General features: G+C 36.0%; 2 protein-coding genes across 2 annotated transcripts in view; one reads left to right on the top strand and one right to left on the bottom strand.

The window, feature by feature from the left end:
- The window catches only part of nat10 (N-acetyltransferase 10), a 55,942-nt gene extending 45,221 nt beyond the window's left edge, over positions 1 to 10,721 (top strand). Inside the window, exons 23-29 of the mRNA XM_052029525.1 lie at positions 557 to 667; positions 2,187 to 2,359; positions 6,237 to 6,356; positions 6,986 to 7,084; positions 8,167 to 8,240; positions 9,671 to 9,754; positions 10,229 to 10,721. Of these exons, the coding sequence (XP_051885485.1) occupies positions 557 to 667; positions 2,187 to 2,359; positions 6,237 to 6,356; positions 6,986 to 7,084; positions 8,167 to 8,240; positions 9,671 to 9,754; positions 10,229 to 10,328 (761 nt within the window). The 3' untranslated portion in view covers positions 10,329 to 10,721. The remainder of the gene's footprint in view (positions 1 to 556; positions 668 to 2,186; positions 2,360 to 6,236; positions 6,357 to 6,985; positions 7,085 to 8,166; positions 8,241 to 9,670; positions 9,755 to 10,228) is intronic.
- A 1,912-nt stretch (positions 10,722 to 12,633) lies between these two features.
- Positions 12,634 to 17,152, bottom strand: part of LOC127577808 (ankyrin repeat and BTB/POZ domain-containing protein 2-like) — a 157,547-nt gene continuing 153,028 nt past the window's right edge. The window contains exon 18 of the mRNA XM_052029386.1: positions 12,634 to 14,906. Within this exon, the coding sequence (XP_051885346.1) occupies positions 14,709 to 14,906 (198 nt within the window). The 3' untranslated portion in view covers positions 12,634 to 14,708. The remainder of the gene's footprint in view (positions 14,907 to 17,152) is intronic.

Below are 17,152 nucleotides of genomic sequence, written 5' to 3'. Positions count from 1 at the left end.
GCACATTCCAGGAGTACTCCTGCACCGTCCCTCTCTTCCTCCCCTCTGGATGATTGTCTGCTATTCAATTAGTTTTTGATCAGTGATAACCAATTTCAATTGACTTAGTTTTCATGGGTTCTTCTGCTTCAACTGCATTGTCCCCTTGGAAGATCTTCTCGACTTGTTTAATCATCCTGCTTGTGTTCACAATACTCACTGTTAAAGTAGCACAGGAATTTCACACAAGTATTTTGTGTTTGTGTGGTAATATTCAAAGATCCCAACTTCAAATCAGAAGTGTTTTTCATTTATATTTCCTTGCACATTTGCAAATACACATTTCAGTTCATGGATAGAAGCCGAACCAGATAGTTTGTCATTTTCATTCTCAACCAGTGAATAGAAAGTCATTCAGTTGACGTAAAGTGTTATCTTAGTTGCACAAACAATTCTTGTTCTTAATCACGGCAAGTGTGATTTGAAAAGCAAAGTAATATTTTAAAGGGAAGCATAATTGAAACAATCTGGTTGAATGTGCAAATATATGAATAAATCTGCAATTGTCTCGAGACAGATTTCCGAAGACGGTTCCAGTCTCTCCTGGGCTACCAGTTCAGTAATTTCCCTCCCTCAGTGGCACTGAATATTCTTCAGAATAAAAACATGAAAGAGGAATCAAAACAATGTAAGTAACCAACTGGGTATTTTGTTCATGAAAAATATGTTTCATAAGTGCAGTGACAAGCAAAATCATAGCAGGTGAATACAAGTTAGAATATAATTTTGGTGATAGGGTAGTTGCTACAAATTATATAAGTTAAACAACAATGTAGATATTATTGGGTTGTCTTACTTTAGAACTTTGATGCAAGTGATGAGGAATAGTTTGTTGTATATCAACAGTGGAAAGCTATTGGTATGATCAGTTTATGTGCAATAATTTGTCACCTTTTTAAATGCCTCACTGAAGTTTACTTGAGTGGGTAACAATGTGAGTTAACAACTCATCTTTGGTTGCCTGCACATCCACTCTCAAAATTTGCTTGGAGTCTATAGAAATACATTTCAGAAGTTGAGCAGGATGTTGCTATTTTTTAGCAGATTTTTGCACCAGTGGCTCAAGGGCAAGTTAGTATTCATAAGTTTCTTCTAAAAGAAGAAATTATTAAATCTACTGTGTGTTATTTTTCTGAAAATGCACAGTTGATTGTACTTGGGCAGAATCCATAGAACAGCAGGAGTTAAGATTCCAAAGGAAAATGGGCTTTAGTTCAAATTAATTTTGAGAGACAAGGGGTAAATCTGTTTGAAATCTATAAATAGTTAATTACATTGGATGAAGATAACCCAGAATATTTCAGCTGGTTAGGACATTGTGACGGAATTTAAATGAATCAAAACATTTTAAAAGTATCTTGAGAGTTTTTATTCATTCGAAGTTTGAATGTTTGGTTTAACACCAGGTTCAATATGTGGTTTTAGAGTTTCGAAAGATTAAATAGTAGCTGTTTTCCAGAGGAATGAGCTTGATGGCCTTTACTTCTCACTATCTGTATTAAATTTTTTCCACAATGACTCTGTCCAATGTTTAACAATAACATAAGTGCAAAATTAAGACAAACCTCAACTACATGACAATTAACATAGCAGTTTAAAATAAAACTGTTGAACCTTTTAACTTGTTCATAGTGGTCATTTTGTGCTTTTTTCAACAAGTTATACATTTCAAAATAATTTCCACAGTACATTTTAAAATGGATTATTAACTTGTTACTTATTTTTAAAGGTCATTACTTCAACCTCTGCCACATCCTTTTACCCATAATAGTCAGTTATAGGAATATATGGGAACAATTGCATTCCCACCCTTTCCATGCTCCCATTAGCATCTCGTACAGTCAAATGCTCCTTGTACCGACCTACGCAGTCATTAATGTTCTCTTATGAATCTTCTAATATGGAGTTCAGTGTTACTGGTTTACTGCTCGGCCCACTGGTACTAATACCAGAACTTCATTTTAAAATTTAATAAAGTTGTCACCCTTCTCTACCAAGAAAATTTTCCAGGATGCAGAGTAATCTTGGAATTTAAATGATCGATTTTAAATTTCATATTTTCTGTTTTGCACTTTTGATGCTGTGGTGGCCAATGCAATAAAGTTAATCTTTATATGCAATTTTTTATTCATCTACTTTTCTCTCAGCACTAAGCAGATCTCAGCTGGAAACCAAATTTACACCATATGATTTGAAACGTTTGGAGATGTACTCACGGAACATGGTGGACTACCACCTAATCATGGATATGATCCCTTGCATTTCTCAGCTCTACTTTTTGAACCAGCTTGATGATATCTCGTTATCTGTTGCACAGTCTGTACGTATTACACTAGTTTTCAGCTTTTGCGTTGTGTTCATGTTATTTGACATCATTCAGTTTTTAAAGCCAGTATTTCTATTTTTTAATGGATTCTCCAACCTAATTAGATTTTCCATCAATTCTTTCTAAGGTACGAAGCACTTACACTTCTTTCTGTGAACGAGCACAAACAGGGAAGCTTGATAATCTTTAAACAAAACTCTGGGGCAGTTACTTTGAGTATGACTTTCTATTGATTGAATTGTGACTCAGATTGTCTATTACTTGTCCAATGATTCACTTGGGTGCTGTGGAACAAAACTCATCGGTGAATAAAGCAACAAATGTGGAAGTAACAGAAAAGAAAGGCTTTTCTGTCATTTCCCACTCTCAATTCTCCCCTGCCCTCTCTGCATTTGTTCTCCATTCCACATGTTCACTTTATTTAAATCATGCTATTTGTCTGCTTTGGTTAGTTTGGTTCTTAGCTTTTTTCCCTTTTCCACACCTTCCCTTTCAAGTTTTTATCCTGCATTGGTAATTGTGTCTGTGTGCTCGATTAAGATACTTGGCTCTAGTCTATTAACTCACTTCTTTCTCTCATATTTCCCTTCTGTGGTACAACTTTTTTTTATTGCAGGACAGTTTTGTTTACAGTATTTGTATTAAAAGATGACTCTTAGACTCAAATACTTTGATTAGCTGACAAAATTAACATAAAAGTAAGAGTAACGGAAGAAAAACTAATTGAATTAAAGAATGACATTCCCTGCAATTGGATAGTTTCCATTGTAGATTTTAAAACAAGAAAGTAAGAATATTGCCCTTACTATAATTTTCCAAAATTCTCCTGATTTGGGAGATATTCCTTCAGATTGGGAAATTGTGCATGTCACTTTACTGTTTAAGAAAGGTGGTAAGCAGGAGGCTAGGAATTCCAGAACAGTTAAACTAATGTCTGCTGTTGGAAAATAACTGGTGTCTAGTAGCAATGGAATATGTTGGTAATTTTAAGTTGATCGAAGAGAGATTGGGCTGGAAAGTTCCACTCATCATCCAGCAGTTGTTGCATCAGAGATTCTTTACTGGGCAGTGCATATTGCAGCCATTAGTTTAGGGTTAAGAGACGATAAAAGTTGGATTGGACATTCTGGCCCATTATATCGTGGATTTAGAATCTAGCTGAATATTTATTGAAAAGGTGATTAACGTAGGTATACAGGGGATTGTCCGTGTATGCTTGTATGGATTTCTGGAAGATGTGATAAGTCCTTCACAGGAGACCCTTAACTAAAGATGAAAATAATGTGATTGAAGGCAGTTTTTGACCTTGTGAAGAAATTAGCTGATCATCAGATTGGCAGGATGGAATCATTGGAGTCCCACAAGAATCTCTGTGGGAGCCACAGCAATCACTGTTTATGTAAGGGACTGATAATGAGATAGAAATCAAAATATCCAGATTTGCCAATGATACAAGGATATTTGGTGGCATTGTAAGCACTATTAACTATCAAAGAGATATTAATAGAAAAGGTCAATATAAACTTGGGGATTCATGTACATCATCAAAGTATCAGAAAATATTCAGAAAGGCTAATGGAATTTTGGCCTTCATTTCAAAATCACTTGGGTTCAAACAGATAGAGGTTATGTTACAGCTGTATAAACCACTGGTTGGGCCATAACAGCCAGCCATACCTACCTTCTGTATCTAGGGGATGTAGGAATTTGGAATCCTTTAACAGATATCAGTTGACGTTAGTAAAGGTTTGCCAGATTATTGTCTAGAATTGTCTTCTGAGGAAAGGTTGGACAGCCTAGCCTTGTACCTGCTGAAATTGAGAAGAGTAAGGGAGAACTTGATTGAAGCATAGAAGGGGGGAGGGCGGGGTGTGAGGTGGATGCGGAGGGGATTTTTCTTATTGTGGTGGAAGGGGTCTAGGGGGTCACTGTTTTAGAAATAAAGGGTCACCTTTTTAGGATGGGGTGATCGGAATTCTTTTGAGTTTTTGAGTCTTCTTACGTACCAGCAACAAAAGAAACACACCGAGTCATGTATCAGTGTTCAAAACTACTTTATTAATAACTACTTATGATAATAAGAAAAATAAAAGTAAAAATGTTAGAATGTTAGAAGTAAAAATGTTAAATCTTAAACATTAACCCCAAAAACTAAACTCGTAGTGTGTGTGTGGCAAATTCCCAAACTCCAAGTCCAGGAATAGTTCTTAAAGTTCAGTTCAGCAAGCCAAAAGGTGAAACGTGAGCAAAGGCTTCTTCAACAACCACCGTTGACTGAAGACAAAACGTAGAGAGAAAATAGAGAGTAATTACGAAATCCAAATGTTCCACTTTGGAACTCATACGACACCTCAGTGTTTACTCAGCTGTGACCACTCCACCGCATCTGCCTCACCCCGAAAGGCACTCGAATCGTGGCCGTCCACACAAGTACCTGTTTCCCACTACAGGTTAACGACAAAGTGGAGTCCACTGCTATGTTCCGAAGTATCTGCCACCCCGAAAGGCATCCGAGACGTGGCCGTCCACTCAAATACCTGTTTCCCTCTACAGGTTAACAACAAAGTGGACTCCACTGGATTATTCCAAAAAATCCATACATGGATTGTAGTGACAGGCACAGTTACTGTTTTTCATCCATCGATAGAGACTAGCAGGCTGGTGTCTGTCTGTCTGTCTCTCCCTCTCTCCCCCCCCCCCCTCCCCTCCGACTGACTGCTTCAAAAACGTCATTACGTCCTTTATCTTCTGTTGACGTAACCACGCCACACACACACACACACACACACACACACACACACTCTATTGTCAAGGGACATTCACCAATAGTAACCTCGTCCGTAACGGTCTCTTTTCCTTGTAAGGTGGTGGAAGCAGCGTCTTTGAATATTTTTAAGACAGATAAGCAAATTGGGGTGAAAGATTACTGGGGATAGATTCGAACTGGAGATGAAGTTACAATCAATCAGATTGTCCATGATATTAAATGTCTGAGCAGGCAGGAGGGATCAAGAGGCCTTCTCATAACTTGTATGTGATTAGGCCTTCAAGTGATTGTCAGCAAGTAAATGTTCATGGTTTAAAATGGTAATATTTAGTAGGAAATGCTGATTTATCTAAAAAAAATATATATTCAAAGTATTTTCTTCCCTCTGTGTTTTCCATTGAAGGGCTGTAATCCTAATGAAAGCCATTCTCTTTGGGGGTTTGTGATAATATCGATAACACTACTTTGTCCCTCAATCTTATTTTCCTGGATCATATCATGGATTATTATCAACACAGGATTTTCATGAAATTATGAACACTTGACCTGTCACCCCTCTGCTGTTCAGCTAATTTTCTTCAAGTATTAAACTTGTTGGATTATTCATCTGGAGGTTTTATTTTCTTGAATTTTTGTCTATTCCCCATTTCCCCTGTCATCATCTCTAAGTCAGTGACTTCCATGGGACTCAATTCCCCTATATGATGGCAGGTTTTTGACATTTCACAAGAGAACAATCAATGAGTAAAAGATGATAGGTGGGATCCTTTTATTCCATACGTTGTCCGTACAATAATGAGGGCTGTTTTGGCTGCAATAAGTGGAAATCTAGGATTAAACCTGGACTCAGCTGTTCTGAATGACACAGTACTATGCCACAGTATGTGTATATATACACATCAGGGTAAATTCTTGCTGGAGGGCCTTTTAAGTTTTTAGATAATGATTTTGACAGTTATTACAGAAATCATTTTCAGCAAATTTGACAAATTAGCAGTTACTAATAATTTCCACTTCTGTGATTGGTGGTGTAAAATGAAAAGTTTAATGGAAGAATAACTTATCAAGAGTTTAAATTCACCTGTGGTTTCATCTTGTTTTAAGGCATTACTGTTAGGTATTGGACTTCAACACAAGTCTGTTGACCAGCTCGAGAAGGAAATTGATCTTCCAAGTAGTCAATTAATGGGTCTTTTCAACCGATTAATCCGCAAAGTTGTCCAGGTAACTGAATCATTCGATAAACATTGCTCTTTGTACTTAATTGTAGGAAGAACATTATAATTGCAGAACCTTCTACAGAACAGTATAATTGAAATATTATCACATTATGACTGACATTGTCACATTGGAGCAAAATTGATTATGATTAATACTTGTCAAAAGCTTGTATTTGACTTGCATGTTCATAGATATGATATATTTTAAATTATACATGTGAAGTTCTAGCTCTACAGGATATTAAACAAATTATAAAGTGCAGACAGGTTAGCATTAGGCAGACTATTTTGATGGTGGTTGCCAGAATAAAGTTTGTTTGGGTTACCCATTCCTTTTCAATTAAGATAATTAGTTGTATTAGTTGTACTGTAATGCCCTGAATTAGAGAAAACAGAAAGTGATGCTCTTAAATGTATTGGTATTTACTGAAATTACGGTGTCAATTAACAACTTATGTATAATGTCACATCTTTGTTTATACTATCTTTAAATTGAAAGTATTGTATCTAAAATATGTAATTTGAAATGATCTGTGATCTGCAAGCTGATGAGCAAAATGACATGTATGCCAGAATAATTGTGGTTGAAAAATTCTTGGGAAAATAATGACTTCATGTTTTCCTGTGTGTTAGCTCTTCAATCGCATCCTGGAGAAGGATGTGGAACAGCAAATGATTTCTGCGAAGGAGATAGTCATGGAACCTACAGTCAAATCCCTATCTGAAGATCTGGTATGGGCAGACTGACTTGTATAGGAATAGTTTTATACACAGTAAATCAAACTTGTGATTTTTTTTAACTGTATTTTCATCTAATTGTAGAGACTTAAAAATAAGGTTAAATATATGGCTTTGGTTTTATGGTGCAATTACAACTTTTAAAAGACAGGTACATGAATGAGAAAGACTTAGACTGATATGGGCCAAATGCAGGCAAATGGGATGAGCTTAAGTAGGCATCTTAGTTGGAAAGGACAAGTTGTGCCAAAGGGCCTGCTTCCATGCTGTATAACTCTATGTCTATGTCTGGCAGAGCAGCACAACGTTGAGATATAAGTCTTTTAAAAGCTTATTACAAGCAATCTAAAGCATAACACAGAATATAATTAAAATATTACAAGTGACAAAATATTAAATGATGTAAAATATTACAGTATGTCATATACTGACGTAGCCTCTGCACTCTAATATAATCTGGCACTGCTTTAACTTTTAATTGTAACTTCAACTTGGATGCGTTTCTCATTGACTCTGAATGCATCTCATACTTGCAATCAGTCAGAGAGTGATCCCTTTGGGTTCATCTCTATTGGTGATCAGTCCAATCTGCGGTCCTATGCATGCCCCCAAACCCCGCCTTTTTATAATACAACAGTTATATACATTAGAGGTGATTGACACAACTGCCTCCTTCTTGATATTACCATTTGTTTCTAAATAAGCCCAAGAAACTTTGGTCAATTTTTAGTCTTATATTGATTCATTATCAAGAAATGCATTTAACCATGTTTGGTTAAAACAGTTACAAATCCATAATCTGTATAATCTTCTTATCAGAGGTGCAACTGCCAATTGCCATTAGACCAGCACTACTATATCCTAGAAATGATAAGTCTGAGTGAATACTTGGAATAATAAATTTGATTCAGAATAAATGTGCATTGCTTTAGTTAACTATCCTTAAAACAAGTAAACATCACTTAAAGGTAATTTATCTCCAAGAGTTATTTGAGGAAATGATTAGGAATGTTGCATTCCAGGTGTACAGCATCCTTCTAAATACCTTGTATTGATACTGTTGTTACTTTATATAGGAGGAAGCAGCAAAGGAATTTGAAGAAAAACATAAGCAGGAAGTTGAAAAGCTGAAAGGAATGGATCTAACCCAGTAAGACACTGTTAATGAGCTTTGGACATGAAGTTGAATTCAAACTTACTAAGTCTGTGCTCCTGAGGGATATTAATTCTACTAACTAGAAGCATAAAGAGCTTAATTTATAGGAGTTACTTGGACTACATCATATTTCACAAACTTCGGTACATAACATTTGCTTTGACTATTAATTGGTTGAGGTAAAGTAAATGGAGTTTTAACCCTAGAATTTTGGTGACTCTTGTAATGTTGGAAACCTGATCAGGTGAAGGTAATTGCAGTCAACATAATTTGTCTTTTGTCAAGTCAGTTCATTTCCATTGGTCCAATAATCAGTAAGGGGAGAAGGTAGATTTCTAACCAGATGGTTCTTGGAAAATTGAATGAAATCAATCCATTATAGCTTTTAAAATACAATTGACTAAGCAGTTTTAATTAATGGGTGATCCTTCATGGTGAATGTTAGCAGATTATTTTTTTTAGAAAATTAGAACGTAGGATCAAGGGGTAAGGCCATAGATCTTTTCAAGTCTGTTGTGTCATTCGGTGAGATTATGACTGACCTACTTCAACTCCACTGCCCTATCCCCTTATCCATTGATTATCCTCGTCCAAAACTATATTTATGGAATATAGTCTGCAACTGAGTTTTTTTGGGATAGAGAATTTAAATGATTCAATATGTTGTGAATAAAAGAATTTCTCCTCATGTTAATCGTAACCACCAGTCTCTTTATCCTGAGAATGTGGCCTCTATTTCTGAACTCTTCACCCAAACACCAGCTTTTCAATTGCTCAACTTCCAGCAGGGGGTGCTGGGTTGCAGGAGAAGGAACCCCTGGCCTATTTCCAACACAAGCCCGAGAGTGTTTATACTGTTGTAGCATTGCTTTCACTGTGCTCATTTGAGAACAACCAACAGGACAGGGACTCTCTTTGTTAATAACTTGATTTATATGGTTTAGTTAAACTCTCAAAGCTATTGTAGGACACAAAAGAATTATCTTAAGTTTTTTAAAGAACGTCTCATTTGTTTGTGTCTTAATACTTCCTGTTCCTTGAAGGTACTCTGTACAGCATTTTGATACATTATAGCACTGGGATATTATTTAACTTAATTTACATCTTAATGCCTTCATTTGTAGACTATATTTTCTTACTTATTGATCTTGCATGGATGTGAAAAGTCTCTGAAATCTGTTGATCAAAATACTTCTGGATTAACCTTTAATGATATAACTTTAAGCAGTGTTTACTGGCAACTAATCAGTTTTACACAAGCTTTGATTTCATTGTTTATTATAACTTTTTGTTTGTCAACTTCTATATCCTGAATTCTGGGAAGCTGTTTGATATTATTCATGCTTTTCCTCTGAGTGCACTATAGAAATATGATGTATTGCTTGTTCTGGACTGCAGACATCCATATCATTTTCGTTAACCAGGTATATGATCCGTGGCAATGATGACGAATGGAATGAAGTACTAAAGTCAACCGGAAAGAATGCCACCGTTATCAGCATTCAAAGGTGACACACTTACCTGTCTGCAGAATGTTTTTAAGATTTTGTTTTTTGAAGCATCACTGTGTTAATGGAATGAGCAGTTTTGAACACAGTTATAATCAAATAGTGTCACGGAAAGATTTTTTTGTAAAGAGAAAATGTGGGTGAGAGAGACAGAAGTTGTACCGAACCTAGATGGATACAACGGCAAGGGGATTCAGGGAATTTAGAGAGCATGCAGCACCCATCAAAAATAAACCATATTATGTCCAGAATATATATTTTTAGAGGAAGAAAGTCTTGAATTTATAAATCCCCTTTCATGATCTTAGGGCATTTCCAAAGTGCTTTATTGTGACTAAAACATTGGTATCTTTAAATAAATTGCAAACTTAGTGAGATATTCTTTTGTTTCACAGACTTGGTCTTAACAAGGGAATTACAATTCTCAATGGGAACACATGGTCAATTTGCATAATTTTTTATATTTTTTTTTAGTGGTAAAAGGAAACAAGATTCGACAGAGAAAGGAGATCACCGGTTGCAGAAGAAACGGATTAAAAAGAATAAGGAAAAAAAACAGAAGTGGGCAAAATAATTTAAATGAACCAAAAGTACAATTTCAAATTCAATAACTTATTTCAAATCTAGCATGATCAGCATAATTTGGTATAAAGAGGCTTTTTGTCGATAACTTCAGTTATCCAACTGTAAGAAATGTGATTGGACTGATAAAATGAAAGGCCAAGAATTACTGAAATCTGTTGCATTTTAATTCATAATTCTGGAGACCTTAAGGAATAGAAGATCACTACTTCCCTCCTCTTCCCTCGAGATATATGTTAACATTGACACTTCCAGGTTTTTGTTATATTTTTTAATACCCAGTTGAAATGGTGTGAGAAGCCTATGGATTTATTTTAAAGGCAACTTAATAATGTATGTAAAAATGGGAAGGGGCTAAATATATTAAAAGTTGCTTTTATTTTCACTTGTGATCAATGTGTTTTAGCCATCCTTGCCATCCAACTTAATTTTGTTGTGTTCATAAGTAAGGGCTTAGATATGTGCCTCTTACTTCTTTATAGCACTCTGGTTAGTTATATTTAATTCTGGAAAAGAAAATCAGTCTTTGTGGGTCTGAAAGACTTGGAGTCTTCCAGATAATTAGAAGAATTGATGGCTTATGCACCAGCTATTAGATTGTGGTATGCACTATATTGATACTGATATGAGACTTAAGTTATTACAACTTGAATATCATAATTAAGAGTTCACTTTCCAGACAGGTGACTACATTTCACAATTGTGGAGTACTTTGAAATCCTGAACGAGCTATTTAATTGTTTTTTTTTCTGCTTATTCAGTCTTGGGGTATATGCATTACAGCGAACAGCAAAAAATATATTTCCCATTGCTGAATGCCTCTGATAGAGTGTTAATGAACTATCTTCTTGCACTGCTACAATGTGGTGAAGGTGCTCCTATTGCTATTGTTTCCAGCATCCTAAAGCAGCAATAATTTGGATATTAAAGGTAAGTGAGTAAGAAGTTTTTTTAAAAAAAAAGGGATGGTCAGTGATTGCATTTTGCAGTATGGAAGGCCTTAGGCAAAAATAAAGAAAGAAAGCCCTTGGGTGTATTCAATAATTCATTAAAAAACTTCTATACACTGTTATTTAGAATGGTGTAGTTTTAGTCATCGTGCACCCAACTTGTGACTAATTTGAAGTACAGCATTGTGGTGGTTCCTATTACCAAATCAGAAGTATTGAAGTTGCCCAATGGGATTATAGTTCTCCAATAGAAAACTTTTATTTAACAGTCTGCATTAACGTGGGTTGCAAGCCCAAGTGACTGGGATTATGTGTAAACAAAAACATAACATTTAATAGATGGAATTTCCAAACAAGCAAATTCAGTGGTTTGAAGCGGAGAGGCAATGCAAGGATAGCAAAACTGGAACTTGATATGCCTCTTAGGAATCCACTATGCACCTCAATTCATGTTCATTAGGTATAGTTAGACAACAAAGTACTCCATTAGAGGAAAAATCGTAATGATATGAATAATGTCTGCCAATAGTTTCTTAAACACAGTTCCAGTAAACGTTTGTTAATTTTTTTTGTGAATTCCTTATCAGTCATGGCATGGTGGCATAACAGCTAGAGAAACTGCTTCCTGCCTCCTGACCTCCGGTGTTGCCTGTGTAGAGTTTGCAAGTTTTCTTCACAGTAATGCGTATTTCTTTCCATGTCCCAAAGATGTTCTGGTAGGTTAATTGGCAACTGTAGTTGCCCCTTAGTGTAGGTTAACAGCTAAAAGCATGAAAGGGGAGTTGATGGGCATAAGTGAGAAAGAACAAGGTAATGGGACTTATGGAATTGTTTCCCCAAGTACTGGCCTGGACTTGATGGGTTGAATGGCCACCTCCTGTTTCCAATAAGTAAAAATATTGGTGGTCAGCCATTCAGTCCCTCAAGTCTATTCTAAGTTTGAAATTTATTTTATGCACATAGTTAATCTAATTTTGGACAAACTGATTGCATCAGTGCATTTTTTTCTCCTGATGTTCATTATGGCATAAATTACAATTTTAAAAATCAGTTGTTCATAATTTAGTGTGCAAAATGTTACCTATGAGTCTGTTTCTGACTATTCAAAATTCCAACCTTGCTTGGCTTAATTTATGTTCAACTAGATCTCCTACAGTTTATCAAAGAAAATGAGGAGAAAATGGCACTTTTGAGTGAGAGTTCAGATTTAACCATTTTTAGGTGTATTCAGTTATAGTAAATAGACTCTTGTGAGAAACCTTAAACTAATCTATTGGGCAATAAAGACTAAAGCATAAATTATAACTTATTCATAAAAATATCAACAAGGCAAAATTGTTTCTCCAGTTTTTATTTTAAAGATTCTGTCAACAGTACAAAAACACCAGTGTGCCAGCCTTGGCACTAGTTTCTCAGCATCTTGAGCTGAAAAGTAACATTTCCATTCAGGGATACTGTACATTCCCACTGCCCCCCCCACCCCCCAAAATTTAGGCAGTTTTCAGCTGGGTATTTTTATCACTTCTACACTAAGCTAAGTAAATATCTAACTTTCCAATTGAAAACAATACTAACCATTGTCATCCAAAGACCTACTGCCATCTCTGCAATCCAATTCGACTTCCTTCTCTGCTAAACTCAGCACAACTCTTTGTTTTGCATTGTTCTGCTTCTGACTGACTTTGCTTTGTAATTTCAAGTTCTGAAATCTCCGTAGAACTTTCCACCTTTCTTTGTTTCAAGGACAATCCTGAAGTAATGCTTTGAACAAGCTTTTAGTTCCCTGTCTCTTGTTATAACACTGTGTCAGTCACGCGAAGTACTTTGTTAAAGCCAATATATTAATGGAGATAGTTAAAGAACATAATTAATGGGAAAATTTGTTTCAGTTATTTATTCTGTGATTGAACTGCATGCAGCACCTTCTTGAATTGCAGTGTTTTGCTTTTGGAATATTTAATGTCACATTGTGCCTTTTATTGTGCCCTGATGTTTGAAGCTGCCTTTGAATTTAACACTAAGGTGATAGTAATCTTTCAGTACAATTTAGAAAGTACCTTATATGTTGGTATTTACAAAATGTGTTTTGTTTTAGTTATCGCACAGCCTACATAAGTAAAATCCTGAAAATGGGCTTTCAGTACACTAGAAGCTAATATTTAACAGTGCATTCCATGGCTGCATAGCAACTATTTTAAATCTGCTTTTTTAAAAAAAAAACTCAGTTTTATTTATACTAACTTTGAAAGCTTTACTTCAAGAACCGATTATAATTCAGGCAGAGTGTGTACATTTCATTTCTACCTTATTATCAATGTTCTTCAAAGCATTTGTTACTTGTCTAGGGAGACTGCACTGGCTAAGCCCTCTGTTATTTTAAACTAGTGCAAAACTAATATGCTTTTGCTAATCTGTATGTGTTATTATCATTGATTTTTATTAGTCCATCATGGACTCTAATGACCTTTTTTATGGGCTTTACAGGTCAGTAGATCTTAATGTCTACTAACAAAATCTATAGATTTTAAGAAAAACCCCTTGAAATGTATTATTTCAGGAAAAAAAACAATCTATCTCATGCATGTACTAAGCTGGAATACGGTTAGAAAGTGAGATTCCTCATCATTATTTCTAACAAACTGATTAATACCTTTGTATAAAATTCTTATGTGCTATTATAACAAAGCCATTAATCTGTTTATTAAAATTGTTAATCTTATAATGGTAAAGAAAATTGGCAAGAATCAACGATGTAGCCAAGAAATGTACCCAGATTAATTTCAATCATCTTAGTGAAATTTTCCACTCACATCAGGAAATGTCATTTATGGTCTCTCCATTACTAGTCTATGACCGGCACATACATATATTATGCAAACTAAAGCTTAGTTACCCAAACTAATAGAAATGACATTGCCTACAATCTTTTACTTATAACCCACAAATAAAATGCCTGTAGTTCTGTGCACAGAGTGCATTGGGCTTGTAATCTTTGCAAAGTTTGAGATTTCATCTTGCCTTTATCTGACCCCAAGGTAAGGCATGTGTATTGAATAATATTTCAGTCAGATTGGCATAACTGTTCTGATCTGTCCCATTTTATTTTAGCCAAATGAACTGTTGCTCAAATATCCCCTCACATTTCTTCAATGCAGCTTTTGGAGATTTTGAGGGGGGAGGGGTAAAGAATGAATAAAAAATTAGATTACCAACACATTTCTTGATTTGGTTTTGGGTAATTATCACTAAATCAGAGTTCACTTAGGGATATCAAATTTATCTCTTGTGGCAGTTCTTCACATCACCAAAGAACCAAATGTCACAAAGCTGGGGTAAGAAAATCACTGGAAAGGGATAGCCCACATGAAGTATCTTGTAATGTACATAATGCTTTTCCAGTTATTGATGGCCAGTTTTTTTTCTTATACCCTTGATGTGATGTAGATTGACCGCATTCTATTGGCTAATGCTGTATCCAGGGCCTGTAGGGGGTCCAGGCCCTGCAATTTGCTGTTGCGTCCATAAATCAGCTGCCTGAAAGACTCTTGATCAAGAAGTGCACTGAAGTTTTTCAGGAAATAGCTCTCAGTGTAAGAAAGTAGTTCGTATGCATTGTGTATCTGAGGAAACCAAAGTAAATAGTTAATACACTGGGTGGTGTATCAATAATGCACATTTTAAAAAAAAAATAAAATGATGAGGTAAGGAAGCACTTCCAATTTCACACAGGCAAGCAAGCTTAGACTGACAAACCTGCACTGTTTAGGGCATCCTGAAAACACTTTGCAGGTATTTAATTACTTACTGAACTGTAGTTCCTATCAAAATGTTGAGAAATCTGGTTTGTAAAATTGTGCAATGCATAATCCGCAAACGCATCAGATGACAGCCAGATTATTTTTTTAATAATTACTTGCAGGATCTGGACATTGTTGGTAAGGCCAGCATGTATTGATAATCCTGATTAGTGTTAGTTATTGATATCCTAATTAATGTTAGTTGAAGAAATAAAAATTGCCCAGGTGACTCATGTTCCACTTTGAATATTGCCAGTAGTATGGCGAACTAAAATGCTGTCTGAATTGCCATTCTATCATTTCAACACAATACTGACAGGGAGATAAACTAGACAGCACAGTTCTGAATTGATAACTGTATTCTCCCCTGCCGATTACTGTCAAGATTCTGAACGCAGGTCTCTTTAATTATCGGTACCGCATAAAAATAGTCATTAATGCCAAATGAGCAGCGTCACAGAATGGATTGATGATTTGGGAAAATAATAGTTTTGATCTTAGATTAAGAAAGAGCTCAAAAGCAACGTTTAGTGAGAATCCAAGCTGCCCATCACTGCAGAATTAAAATTATGAAGCCCAAGTCCCATGGCCTAGAAGGCTTGCTTCCTAGAATCCTAAAAGAATGTCTACCAAGATATTGGATGCATTAGAATGCTCTTCTAAAAGTCCTTAGATTCTGGAGAAGGGCCACAGAATGTGACACCCTTATTTAAAAAGGTTGTAAGCCAATTAGCCTGAGGTCTATTGTTGGAATCAGTTGGAAAATTGTAAAATAATCAAGCAGAGTTAACATGAAGAAAAACTGGGACCAAATTTTTAGCATTTTGAGGAAGTCTGTTCCAAAGTGGATAAAGGAGAACCAGTGGATGTATTTGGACTTCTAGAAACTGTTCGACAAAGTGCTTCACAAAAGGTTAAGTCACAAGGTAAGAGCCCATGATGTTAGTGGTAACATACTGGTATATATGGAGGACTGGCTAATGGGCAGGAAGCAATGAGGAGGGGTGTCATTTTCAGGTTGGCAACCTATGACCAGTGTGGTATCACAATTAGTGTTGCAACGGCAATTGTTTACAATACCTATTAATGACATTGAGGAAAGAAGCAATTGTGTGAAAGCCAGATTTGCAGACATTAATAGGTGAGAAGACAAGTTGCAAGGAGAATACAAACAGTTTACAAAGAGATATTGATAGGTGAGGTGAGTGGGCAAAAGTTGGCAAATGGAGTAGAATATGGGAAAATGTGGACTTTATGCTTTTTCTGCTCTTCCTTCCAAAAATAAACAGAGAAGATTGCAGAAAGTTACAGCATAAGGGGATTTGGAGGTTCTTGTGCATGAAAGATTAAAAATCAGCACACAAGTGCAGCAGGTAATCGAGAAGGCAGTGGAATGTTATTTCAAGGGAGTTGGTTTATAAAGGTACAGAAGTTTTCCTGCATCTGTACAAGGCAATAGTAACACCACATCAAGAGGACTGTGAACCATTTTGGTCCCTGTTTAAGGAAAGATATTACTGAATTGAAGATAGTTTGGAGAAAGCTTACTAGATCTATCCTCGGCATGGAGGGTTTGTTCTACAAGCAAAGGTTAAAACGGGTTGGGACTCTACTCAGTGAAGTTGAGGAGTGATCTTATTGAAGCATTTAAGAGTCATAGGGGACCAGTCAGGCTAAGTACTGCAGAGTCCAGAACCAGAGGTGTTGTCTTAGAATAATGAGACAGCCATTTAAGATTGAGATGAGGAAGTATTCCTTGCCAAAGAGTGCTCTAGTGGCAGAGTACTGTGTATATTTAAGGCTGAGAAAGATTTTTCATCAGTAAGAGAATCCAGGGTTATGGGGAAAGAACAGGAGAGTGAACATAATGAACGTTCAGTCAGCCATGATCAGATTGAATGGAGGACATGCTTAAGGGGCTAAGTGGCCTGTTCCTACTTATGGAGGATGGTTGATATTTGGCCATTTGGATTCAGAATTGGCTTGCCCATAGAAGACAGAGGGTCTTATTCTGACTGGAGGTCTGTTACTGGTGGTGTTCTGCAGGGGTCATATATATAACATATGAC

The sequence above is a fragment of the Pristis pectinata genome, chromosome 14 (assembly GCF_009764475.1).
Source record: "Pristis pectinata isolate sPriPec2 chromosome 14, sPriPec2.1.pri, whole genome shotgun sequence".
In the NCBI taxonomy this organism is placed as follows: Eukaryota; Metazoa; Chordata; class Chondrichthyes; order Rhinopristiformes; family Pristidae; genus Pristis; species Pristis pectinata.
Note: the sequence above shows the minus strand (reverse complement) of the source record. Positions and strands in the feature narration are given on the sequence as shown.